The 12,423-nt window shown below is 48.5% G+C and overlaps 1 protein-coding gene across 2 annotated transcripts; it reads left to right on the top strand.

Moving 5' to 3' along the window:
• Nucleotides 1–1,189: 1,189 nt before the first annotated feature.
• On the top strand, nucleotides 1,190–3,834 carry CHAC1 (ChaC glutathione specific gamma-glutamylcyclotransferase 1). 2 transcript variants are annotated; one of them, XM_065064613.1, is made up of 3 exons: nucleotides 1,194–1,501; nucleotides 1,584–1,619; nucleotides 1,847–3,834. In XM_065064613.1, exons 1-3 carry the CDS (start codon nucleotides 1,262–1,264, stop codon nucleotides 2,276–2,278), a joined length of 708 nt encoding a protein of 235 aa, XP_064920685.1. In that variant the 5' UTR covers nucleotides 1,194–1,261; the 3' UTR covers nucleotides 2,279–3,834. The 2 variants fall into 2 exon arrangements, with proteins under 2 accessions (XP_064920686.1, XP_064920685.1); XM_065064614.1 differs by lacking the exon at nucleotides 1,584–1,619 and having other exon boundaries at nucleotides 1,190–1,501.
• Nucleotides 3,835–12,423: the final 8,589 nt, after the last annotated feature.

Raw genomic sequence — 12,423 nt, 5'->3', positions numbered from 1 at the left:
GTGACTGGGAAAAGTGCAAGTGGAGAGGAAAATTAAGGAGCTCTGTTAAGGCTGACCTTGTGAAGGGTCATCCAAGGCAACAAGTCAGAGAGTCCGTCACACAGGGAAGGAGAGACAGGCATGCAGGGCAGAAGTGAGAGCCATGCAGGCTGTTGATATCACTGTGGTGATCGCGCCAAAGTACAGGGAGCACCCACCGTACTCTGTGTGCACTGCAGCTGGAATGCCCAGTCAAGTGAAATGGAGAGGTGGGTGCTGGTTGGATGGGACCCAATAGGAAACTAAAGAAAACACTGTAAATAGATTGTTTGGAGCGATTAGATGCAGAGGACAAGAACAATAATGAGAAATACTTCTATAAAAATATCTCAATGGCTTTGCTTCTCATTCTTTCCCCCTCTTCTTTCTCCTGCTACCAAAATGAACAACTTTGTAATCTGAGCCCACCTCTTTAGATGGCTCTTTAGCGGACACAACCTGCTTAAAGTTGATTTACAGATGAGTTTCCATCTCATACACAGACAGCTCTTGGACCCATGTACATAAAAAATGTTGTGTATTACAAGCTCGCACTCCAGCCTGGCTTTAGTACCAGGGGAAATTCACTCAGCTGGCTGGATGCAGCACCATTTCCTTGCATTTGTGTGGATTTTTATTGCTCTGTTTTGCCTATGTGCCTCACGCCTCAGCCCTGTTGACGTCAGGAGCTGCCGCTTCACCCAGTTTAATATGAACTGCTTGGTTTTCCAGCGCAGCAGTTCACGTTCTCGGATGAAGCCTGACCCGGGAGCGTGGGGCAGGCTCCCGAGGCGGGGTTGCCCGCGCATTCCACCCGCTTCGGGCACGGTGCGGTCTGCTCCGTCCACCCCAGCACCGCGGCGCTGGCCGGGCCGGGGACGAGCAGCCGCTGCCCCCTGTGCACAGGGATCTGACAGCGGCTGGATCCCTGGCTGGTCCCCTGGGGTCACCGGCGGGAATCCCGCGGGGTTCCCCGAGCGCTGACAGGACCGACCGACCGACCCCTCGGCTGCCACCGCGGGCCCTCCCGCCCTGTCCCCGACCAGGGGCCGGGGTCTCCTCACGCCGCGCGCGCCCGCCTGACGCAACCCGCGCCCGCTCTGCCCCACGCGCGGCGAAACATCCCGCCCGCCTTGCATCACCCGGCGCGAGCCGCGCCCCCCGCGCCGGGCGGGGGCGGGGCCGGCGGCCCGGGCGCCCTTTAAAGCGACCCGCCATCCCCCGGCCCGGCACCGAGCGCGCCATGAAGCGAGACCCGCTGCCCCTGGAGGAACGGCCTGAGCCGCCCGCCCCGCTCCTCTCCGCCACGGTCCCGGGGGAGCCGGGCGGCGCGGAGCTGGCGCAGCCGGTGTGGATCTTCGGGTACGGCTCGCTGGTGTGGAGGCCGGGCTTCGAGTTCACGTCGCGCAAGGTGGGCTTCATCCGCGGGTACAGCCGGCGCTTCTGGCAGGGAGACACGTTCCACCGCGGCAGCGAGAGGATGGTAAGCGCGGGGGCGGCCGCTGGGGGGGCGCGGGCTGGCGCGGGCTCGGCCTCTAACGGGTGTCCCCTTGTCTCCCGCACAGCCCGGCCGGGTGGTGACGCTGCTGGAGGATCGCGGGGTGAGTGCGGGGACCGGGGCGGGGGCGTCCGCATCAGCAGCTGCACACGGGTCTGAGCAGCCGAGCGCTCTGCTGCCCGCCGGGGTCGTGGGGGCGCGCGTTGCCCCCCTCTGCCCTGTCACCAGCTGTGCAGAGACCCCAAAGCGGGGCAGGTGGCTTTGAAATACCGCTGGACTCGTCCCCTGCAGCTACAGCATCTGGTAACCACCTTGCTCTTTTATTTTTAGGCATGCACGTGGGGTGTAGCCTACGAAGTCCGTGGGGAACAGATTGCTGCATCACTCGAGTATCTCAACATGCGAGAAGCTGTCCTGGGAGGCTATGACACCAAATTGGTGAAGTTCCACCCTCAGGAGAAAGATGCAGAGGAACCCATCCTGGCTCTTGTTTACATTGCAACACCCCAGAACCCTTCTTACCTTGGCCCAGCGTCTGAAGAAGACATTGCAGCTCAAATCATTGTCTCAAGTGGTTGTGCTGGTCATAACATTGAGTACTTGCTGAGACTGGCAGACTTTATGCGTTACTTTTGTCCTCAAGCAGAGGATAAACATCTCTTCTCCATTGAAGAGGCTCTTATTTCCATCCTTCCATGCCTATACTGCACAGAGGAGTCTCCAGAAGAAACTGAAAGTGTCCCTCAGAAGTCTAAGGGTTGAAGCAGAAAGCTGTTTTTGCAGGATCCCAGTAGAAGGGACATAAGGGAGAAAGCAAGGGGGACAGTCAACTCTGATAAAATATACTGGACTGAGCAAATAAAGGGAGAATTAGCAAGTAGTAGGGGAGGGAGGAAGTGGAGTAAAATGCACTTGCTGTAGAACTTGATTAGTACCTGTTACGCTACTTACCTGTAGTACCATGATAGCCGTCACCGCTTTCCAGATGGGGAGCGGGGATCTTCACTGGAACTTTGCTCTGTAAGACTTGCTTCCAGGGGTCAAACCTGAAGCACTAATTTTCTTTAGAGAAGAAAGAGGCTCATCTATTCTGTGCACTTTTTTTTTTAATAATTTGAAAGCTAGTTGAGCAGGACTTGACTGGGTTTAAGCAGTATGTATGTAATTCTACCTCAGACTGGCAAAAAGTTGTTTGTGTGGTGCTGGAGACTTGGGCAGGGTCTGCCAAATAAGACCTTTTTTCCCCTGCCATGTCTCACCTCCAGTACAATGACTGAAAAAAGTATAAAACTGTAGAACCTGACACTAAATTTCAGGACTTCTGTGCAATATGAAGTGAACCAGTCTCTGTAGGCTCTTTAGATCCTACTTCCTTATGTTGTGAAGGATCACAGTAATGCACTTATTTTCTAAAATGTTGTATTTATTGTGTGTTGTATTTCCTTTTAGGAGGGGTAGCAGAACTGCTCACATGCCACAGTGGTATGTAGCCCATATTCAACCTTGCATTTGTGCCTTCTAGTTTTAAATTAGTTTTCTGAGGAGTTAAGCCTGCTTTAATGACAGAAGCTTTTCTCCAAGCTTCCCTGACCTTGTGCTGCTACAGACTCGACTGACTCCATAAGAAATGGCCCTGCCTGTGTGGGCAGCCTGTGCTGTCTGCAGGGAGGCTGCCTGGATGCAGCAGCACTTTAACTAGCCCTGTGCTGGACGAATGTCTGGTGCTTCAGGATGATGTGGGTTTCTGCAGAAGTGTTGGAGGGTTCCAGTTCCACACCTGGGAGTCTGTCACGCTTTTATTTGGCTGCAAAGGACCATGACTGAGCATATTTGCAAGCCTTTGAGCTACTGCAAAGCCTGCCTTGATTGTACTAGGCAGAGCCACTGCTGCAACCTCCGACTCTTCAGCTTCACATATTAACAGCATGAAAACCCATAGTATTTAGTAAGAAAACTGCTGCTACTGCAACTGCAGCAAAATAGCTCTTGAGAGCTGACCCTTGGGACATTTACCTTCTCCCAAATATCGTGTCTTTTTTACTATTAAAAACAAAAAAAGGATAGGGACTGTTTCTATTACTGCGGCTTGTATGTGTATGAAGTGGTACTGTGCTGTGCCCAGTAATAAACTGACAAAGTTAGTCTTCTGTACTTTGGTCTTTTTTGTTACTGACTTAATTAAAAAAGAATCAGTTTGAACTTTATTTTTTTTAAAGCAAAAACAAACAAAAACCTTACTAGATAATGCTGTTCTAGTTTTTGTGTGTTTTGTGGCCAAAAATAAAAAGGCAACCTCACTGCTGTGCTACTGGAAGATACTCACTGACTCTCTCCCTTTGAGACTTGTCTCTTCCCAGTTTCCTGCTCTTGTTGATTCTGGAGCGCTGGTGCTGGCAGCAGAGACGAGCCGGCCATCCTGACTGTACAGGGCAGGCACAGAAATGTAATTCTCCCTTGGCAGGTGGAAGGATTCTTGTTCTGAGTGTAACTTGGCGTTGCTGGTTCCAAGAAGTAATAGTGAAAGGACAGGAAGGTGCCACCCCCAGCCAGACATGCTGACTGCAGCATGGGGGATGGTGATTTCTCTTCTGCCTGGTGCACCGGGCACTGTGCTGCTGCCTTTCTGAGTCCTCTGGTTACCAGCTGCCTCCGCACTGGCAGATCACTGTACCTATCTGTATTACCTGCCTCACGACCTGAGTGATGAAGTGAAAACTAACTGAAACAACTGAATTTACCACTAATTAAAGGTGGGTCCATGTTTCAAGGATAATAGACTAGAGAAAACCACACTTTCCCTGTTCTGTGATGGCTCTTGCTGCAAATGAGCAGCTGCATCTCCCCATGGGGAGATTCCCTCGGCTGGAAAATCAAAGGGTTAAAGAATCAACTTACCTGTAGGGGAACATGCCCTTACTAATGTGGCTGGGGTCAGGTACCAAAATATCCCCAGATAACACCTTCACGCCTTTCAAATATACAAAGGTACAAAGATGCCACTGACAGGAATTAACAGCAGATGCCCCCTCACATGGAGGGCCCCTCGCTTTGCCCATCCTGGTTACTCTGGGCTGGCCCCATGATCTTTCAGAATTGCAGTGAGTACTTGTGAAAAAACCATCAGCACTAGGGATGTTCCTGCAGCTGCTCTTTCTTCTTCCCTTGATAAACTAAGTATTTTAAGCACAGATAGACTTCACTAAACCATCATTTTCTTCCCAATGGGTTCTTTGCAGTGGACTTCCAAAGCCCATGCTTGTACTACTACTCAAAGACAGGACCACGGTGGCTTGTCTCTGAGGAACCAAATGTGAGGAACATGCTGCTTGGCGGCAGCCATACAGCCATGGCGCTTGGGAGTGATGGGCCAATGGTGGCACACAAGGACAGTGTGCTACCCCACAAATATTTCACTACAGGCTTCCCCTCGCTGTGTAACAACTCGCCAGCCCAGGGGAAGCAGCTGGCTGTGGACACAGCTCCAGCTTCTGGCAGCTCCACCACCGACCTGATGGCTGACCTGGGAAAGAGCACTCACCTCATCAAAGGGTGAGACAACCGCCCTCATTTGAAAAGTGCTGCCAGACATTTCTGAAGATGCTTCCCTATCTAGTGGCTTCCTCTTGCATATGCAGTTTTCTCTGATTTCCCTGTGACAAGCTCGTGTCTATCAGGTCACCTCACATTAGAAACTACTTGCAACAGAAACGTTTACAATCACTATCAATCACAAACTTTCCAAGTCTAAAATCAGCACAATTCATGTGATTTCAATCCCTTCTTCAGCCTTTTCCATTTTCCTTCCCAGCAGTTCCCACACAGCCCCCAGAACAAGGGCCTGAGTCATCATTCCCTTGAGTATATTAGGACACGACCAACCCAGCTGCTTTGCAGTGGCACAAACAGCTAAATAAAGATGACAACAGTTAATCCAGCTCTGGCCTTCATATGTAGAAAGTGCTCCTGAGGGTACATAGTCCTTAATAGGAGGAGAAAGGATAAAAAAACTCAGAAATTGTAAAAATATTCCAGACAAAACCAGAAGAAAAAAATCTCTGGTTCTTAGGTGCTACAGTATGATCTCAGTTTCAAGGTGGAGTGTTGAGAACTGAAGAGACTTCACAGCAGTAAATCTCTACCAAGGTGATTCCAGCTTTAGTAAAATGTAGTTTAAACACAGCATCGCCAGAGTGTGAACTTACCCATGCTTGGTCTACTTTTCTAGATGAGATGCCAGGTCAGAAAATTAGTGATCCCAAACTCTTATTTATGGTTGATGGCCACACAGGCACACAGCTCAGTGAGGGCAGGAGGTGGTAGAAGAGGATGGTGGCCTAGGAGAAGGGTAGGGAACAGACCAGCATTTCTCAGCTGGGCGCAAAAGCAGCTAATGGCTTAGCTGAGTCTACTTGAGGGTACATCTGAGCATCCAGCACAGATTTTGAAGGCAATGGTGGAGCCAGCGTGGGATTTCAGTCCCGGAAGGAGCCGAAGGGCAGAGGCACAGCTCTGCATGTGGGCCCACAGTCTCTTGAGGGTCCCTGGGGCTCTGCCATGTGCGGCAGGGAGAGGCTTGCAGGTGGTGTGCAAGTCACAGGGAATCAATGCCACACACTGGATTTAGCAGCTGTTACGGGAGCTGCAGCTGGTTGTGTGTAGGACACGTGTTGTTCCATATGTGTCTGCTTGCCGCTCAAGAGACAGGCTGAAATGTGGATTTAATTACCTATAGATGTTTCACAGGCAAAGGAAAAGCAAAAGGTAAAAAAACCCAAAGAATGTTTTTCTCTGCTCCTGGACAGCATCCACAGCCCCAGACGGGCTGACAGGCAGGTGCAACAAGCAAGCAGCCGGTGAGCCTCTGTTCCCGAGTCTGCAAAGGCTGCGCTGACAAGCGCTCCTGTCTGCAGCAGGGGCTGGGCAGCGCTGGCTGATCACCACATACAGAACACGTGTCCAGAAACGGCCTCTGGCTGGGTTACAGCCTGTTCTTCTGCTCCTGCTACCAGGAAAAGATTGGATAGTGAAGCAGGGGAAAGAAAGGAGGTCTACTGGCTGTAAGGCTGTGCCAGGTCAAGTGAAACTGACTTTGCATAAAATACCCAGCACAAAACATTCAGATGTGGTCACCTGTGCACTTCTCCATATAACATGTTCCAGATAGTTCAGTGACAGAATGGTAGCACTGCCAACATGTCCCAAAACCTGGGAAGGAATCTAGGCCTGGAAATCCTTTGTGAAACTTTAAATTGGCTTATATCACATTCAGCTCAATAACCTCATCCCAAAAGCAGAGGGGAAAATGAATGAGCAGTATTTGGTTGAGAGATTTTCTCCAAGTTGGACTTCTTGCTTTGGCACTGCCGGTGTTCCTGACATGCCACATACTGCAGTACACTAAATCCAAAGGGTTTTTTCAGAACTCAAGGACAGATGCAACATAAAAACGTGCAGTCCCAGCACCTGACTGGGCAGCGACGTGTCCCCGGCACGCTGCCCAGCCCAGCCCAGCCCAGCCCGGCGCGGCACGGCATGCTTCCCTGCGCTCAGGAGGAACAGGAAGGGATACAAAGTAGATTTACAGTGAGGATATGGAAAAGCTACACTTGCAGAAAAACCAGCAGCCACTCAGCGAACTTTGGAATTTACTACTAACTGGTTGCCTTGGCTTAAGTGAAAACCTCTCTAATTTATATGCTGTATTAAGTTATGAGAGAAGCCCCATATGGCTTTGAAAGAGCCTCAGGCCCGGGCGGGCAGGGAAGGTGGAAGGAAGTGGGCATTCTGGACAGCACTGGGGAAGCTCTACATGCTTTGTTTACAAACCCTGTACACTTTTTGTTTGGCTTTTGGATGTGTTTTGTTCTTTCCCAACTCCCTTTTCATAGTACCATAGTGCCAGCCACACTGATGAGTGTTTATGCTTGTGAATTCCTGAAGCACAGCCAGTACCTTGAACTCCAGAGAATGAGACTGAAATAACGTAAAAGGTCAGGGAAGTTCAAAGCTGCCGTTTTCCTAGCTGGGGACACCACACTGTTCCCAGACCATGCTGGGCTGCTCTGGGGACACAAAAACAAAGACTCCTCTCTTATGTCCTCCTGTTTACGCTGCTTTTTGACTCCCTCACCTCGGTGTTCTAACAGGACTCATTTCCATGAAGCTTCAGTTAAAACCACCAGAGATCAGTTTGGCCTGAACCTGACAACTGAAGAGACACCTGATGGCCACTGGCACTTTAAACTCCTGTCACGAAAGGAAAGGGGAGATTTTTATCCCAACTGCTCAGCCCCGGTGGCTCACATGGTAGCAGCGAGCCCCAGAGTTCTGCTTCGTCCACAAACATCTACCAGCTGTTGCAGCACCTGGACATCTGCAAGCGCTTCACCCATGGGAAGACAAGTCAGAGGATGACTTCTGGAGAAGAGAGGTCTCATTCAGCCTTGCTGGCTAGCAAGCCTGTCCTTCAGAAACATGACGAATGTGCACTTGGGCTGACAGGCGGGGTACACACAGGTCAGCTGTGCCGTGCAAGCAGACAGTGTGCAGAGCGGCCGCAGCAGCCCCCAGCGCATCGGGCACACCATCCCCCGCTCTGCACCAAGCCCTTGCTTGTACATGCTCAGAGCTGCAGATTTCTGCGGAGCAGGGTTCGGGAGCACGTGCACACACACCACGCAATGTGCTCACTTGCGTGGCATGGCCCCTGCCCCACGCACCCTCACTCACCAGTGCAGGGGGGCTGGGAACGGCCAGGCGAACGTGAGCACTGGGTTTCACCAGCTGATGGCCTCAGAACTGGAGCTACGGACTGAGCGACACCAACAACACAGACAATATCGAAGTAATTTCACAGACTCACATCCAGCCCACTTGCAGCAATTATAACCTCATCTACAAACAATCCACCCCGGGGGCAACCGCAGCCAGCTTGCTGATATTAAACTCTCTCTACACAAAGCCATATGTGACATTTGAAAACATTTACAAAACAAACTAAAAAAGCAGCCTTCTGTGCCCTCCTTGTGTAGACGGCACACCAGCCTCCCCAAACTGGAAGCTGGCACCAATGAAGTATGTGATGCCAAGGCAGGGAGGGCGCAGGCGCTGCTCTGGCCCTGAGGACAGTGAGTGAGAACAGGGGCTGCCCGGGGATGCGTTTACATTACCTCTGCTCACCCCGTGAGCACCTCACACCGAGGCAGCGCTGGCCTGTGTCCTTTCATGTGTCACCAGCGCCGCAAGTGACCTCCCAGGACTGCGGCTGACACGGCGCTGATGGGCTGCGCAGTGTGGGAGGTCCTGTGACAGACAGCTGGGGTCAGCAGCTTTGTCCTCAAGGTGCTCCTGCAGACACCGGGGGCTGAAACCTCTCACTTATGTTTGGTTTCCAGTGGGGTGCTCATTTATTTAAGTAAAATTGAGCCAAAAGAAACAGCAAGCAGATTGGTGGATTATACAGAAATTCATTTTAGATTTTACATACATTAATTCTTTTGGTCTGCTGTATAAAAGTATGTTTTTCTCCAAGATGTTCCTCTCCACAACACACAATCCCATTTTTAGAGGGAAAAGAGCAGGAAAGCCCAGCTCGCTGTGGCCATGACACTGCTGTTCATCTTCCCTCTGACAGTGCTTGTTAAGAGACTCGATTACCTCCGGACCTGTTAGGCAGGAGCCGTATGAAACCGTGTCTCTTGTTGCTGCACAGCACAGTCAATTCTGGCAGCATTTGTGTCTATTGCTAGAAATACATCCTATAATTTGAGGGCAGACGAGTTCAGGACTGAGGATGAAAATTAACTGTGGGACTAGCCTCATTCAGGATAAATATCCACCTTTTTTTTTTCTCCCCCCCCCCCCCCCCCGGAGGATTCTTGCCTCATTTCATGGATGGGAGAATGATAAACATGAACAGCCGTTCAATTCCTTTTTCTCCTGTATGGTCCTATATTTGGTTATGCACACCTTGCTCCAAATGCAGGGGAACTGTTTCCCATTTTGACTTTTCTCTGGCAAATCACTAGAGCAACCTTTGCACTTCACTGTAGCACCTTTGCAAGCTTTAATTCCTCTTTGCAAGACCTTTGTGAAGATGTATTATTTCCATTATAAGATAGGGAACTGACACATCAAGAACATGGTTTCAAAAGCATTCAGTGACTCCAAATGCACAATGTGAAACATTGAGGGATGATGTTTTTCAGTGTACTGGGAACTGTACGTTAGATACTCAGAGATACCATTTCAGAAAAAAGATAATGTGTGCTTATGTAAGCATCATGATACATCATGATACAAACATGCCAGAGTCATCTGAAATTTTCATGGACACCCTTATGTTAGTCATTGCCCAATGAGGATCTGTGTGGTTGCAAGTCTGGTCATTTGCTCTCGGTGTTCTTAGACCGACACATATGTAAGCTTGCATAATATTTATTTCCCAACTAAAAATTAAGCTCAGAGTAACATCTTTATATAGCTTGGGGCATTTTTCTTTTCTATACATCACTCGAATTTGTGGCAGTCCCTCAAGCTTTTTCAGTTCATGGCTGAGGCTCACAGCTGCTGGCGGTTCCAACCTTCTCACGTGTTTATTCCTGTAACATCTCAGACACAAGATCTGTTTTAAATTAAAAAATGTAAATGACATTACTTTTCTCATTTGCTATCAATTATATCGCTGCAAGGAAGAGCTGGACTCCTCTAATCTGTCTGCAAATATTCTACCAAACCAGCTCTCACTCTTAACATTTAGCTATTTGATTCCAGACGGACACAATGATCCATAGCTAAGGACAGCAAACCGCAGGGTAACCAAATTACATTAATTATACAATACATACCTCTGATTGCACATGCTAATAACAAGTTATCAAAGCCGGGGAAGCAAGTCGCCTGGAAAACTCATCATGGTGTGTTTCAAAAACACATAAATCACTTGGGGTTATAGCAGCCCATAAAAAGAAATCGCCGTGACTTCCAGTCTCAAATTAACACCAGGTTTAAAAAGCTACTTGCACTTTGCAGACTCAGCATCACGATGTCAGTAGGTTTTCAACTAGTTGATAGGAACTGCGCTGAGTGACAACTTAGCAAAAAGTTAGACAGCAATTATGTTTTTCTTGTTAACTAGATTAAATACATATCACAATAAAATTTTGACTATAAGTTAACAGCAAAACAAGGAATACAAATTATAGACAATAACTTTTCCCAAACTCTGAACATGACAGAGAATGACGAAAGACTGCAATCACCTGGACAAGCACACATCATGAAGCCAAATTGCTTTTTTAGCAACACTTCAAATACAGAGATTGAAATTGTACCATTATGCATCTTTACATCTATTTCGGGTGTTAACCATTTCAAAGGAGAACTGTAGTACTATGGCTGTAACTAAGATTAAAACTAATAAAAGTCTGGATTAATCATCAAGAGAGGTCTGAAGGAATGCATAAGTTGTCCACAAGTGTTCATGTGAACTCTATGGAAGGAGCAGGAGCAACAAGACGCAGAAGAGTCCTCACATCTAGACCTGCCAGACGCAGAGTGACCAAAAAAAAAGAGATTTTTTAATGTTAGTTTTCAAGATTCCCCAGAAGTTCATGCAGTCTGAACATCCCTTCTGCTTCCTCTGCTTGCCCTGGAGCTTTGTCACAGGCGATGAAGAGGCACACAGGGGCGTGCCTGGTGACGTGCCATTGTGTTGACTGGGCAGCAGCAGCTGGCTCATCAGCACGCAGCTCACTGCAGTCATGTGCCACAAGCCAAAGGCAGTTTAAAAAAAATAGCAGCAGCGTTCAGCCAACTACCTGTGAAATTTGCTGACTACTCCATTCTTAGAAAGCCCAGCAACCTTCTCTTGGCTGGGTGAAGCACAGGAACACCCCGTGCACTGCCATTCCAGGTGTCAGGTCACTATGGACCAATGCATCCACACTCTCTGAGGAAGTCAGACAGTTTCTAGTGCTACTTTGATACTAGTTTAGGCTCATTTATGGAGAAAAGATATTTGAATTCAAGAATGATGTGAATCAGGTAATAGTTTTTCCCAATTAACCCTTAATGCAAATGCTCTTTTTCCACAAGGAGCCCGCCTAGGAGGGGAGTTATTCGGGAACATCGTTGTAGAGTAAGCGTCATAAAACCGCATGTCCACACGGCAGGTGTAGGATTCCGAAACATACCCACTATCCTGAATACAAACTCTACTATGATATCGGGGGGAAATCGTAACATCAGAATTAAAAGAAACCAGAAAGACAGACACCTTGAAGACAGACATCATCTTCTCATGGTATGGAGAGAGGGCTCCTGCCTGTGATTCCTAGAGGAAAGCCCAGGTGGGAAGTTAAGGTGTAGGGATACATCGGAGGAACTAAAAGAATAGATGAGGGGTGAGATAAACAGGAATGGCTTCTCATAGTAGGACCACATTTGTTAAACACATCTTGAGAAGAAATCCACTAGGTTCCTTGTTATTAATAAGAAAATTCGAATAAATTTAACAAATAGTCTGATCCTACACATCAGTTTTGTGTGCCAGTCCAAACCAGTAGTAAATTTCCAAATAGGTTCTTCTAATCTTTGAGCAACAGTAAGTGTGTTTCTTGATTTTTAAAAACTTGGTGAACATTCACAGTAGCAATGCCCACAAAACACACTTAATGCTTAATCTTAGCAGTTCACATAGTGCTGAGATGCAAGGATATGAGGGTCATGTGTTTAAAAATTGACACCTTTAAACAGGAACATTTCTCCTGCAAACCTGAAAGCCTGGAAAGACAACACATGGGTCTTGAGAAGAGTTAGGTAAGGCAAGGAGCAGGTAGGCAAAACCAGGTGCTTGCAAACAAAGGTCACAGAGCCAACAAGGGGCCCTGTCATCGCCGAGTGCCTGG

The sequence above is a fragment of the Columba livia genome, chromosome 5, assembly GCF_036013475.1.
Source record: "Columba livia isolate bColLiv1 breed racing homer chromosome 5, bColLiv1.pat.W.v2, whole genome shotgun sequence".
NCBI lineage: Eukaryota > Metazoa > Chordata > Aves > Columbiformes > Columbidae > Columba > Columba livia.
This window is presented reverse-complemented; position numbering and strand designations above follow the sequence as displayed.

Excerpts from the sequence above, each read along its gene's own strand:
- CHAC1 (XM_065064613.1), top strand. The coding sequence starts at position 1,262 with ATGAAGCGAGACCCGCTGCCCCTGGAGGAACGGCCTGAGCCGCCCGCC. Across the intron at positions 1,502-1,583 it reads ACCGCGGCAGCGAGAGGATG|CCCGGCCGGGTGGTGACGCT; the intron begins GTAAGCGCGGGG and ends TCTCCCGCACAG. Across the intron at positions 1,620-1,846 it reads CGCTGCTGGAGGATCGCGGG|GCATGCACGTGGGGTGTAGC; the intron begins GTGAGTGCGGGG and ends TTTTATTTTTAG.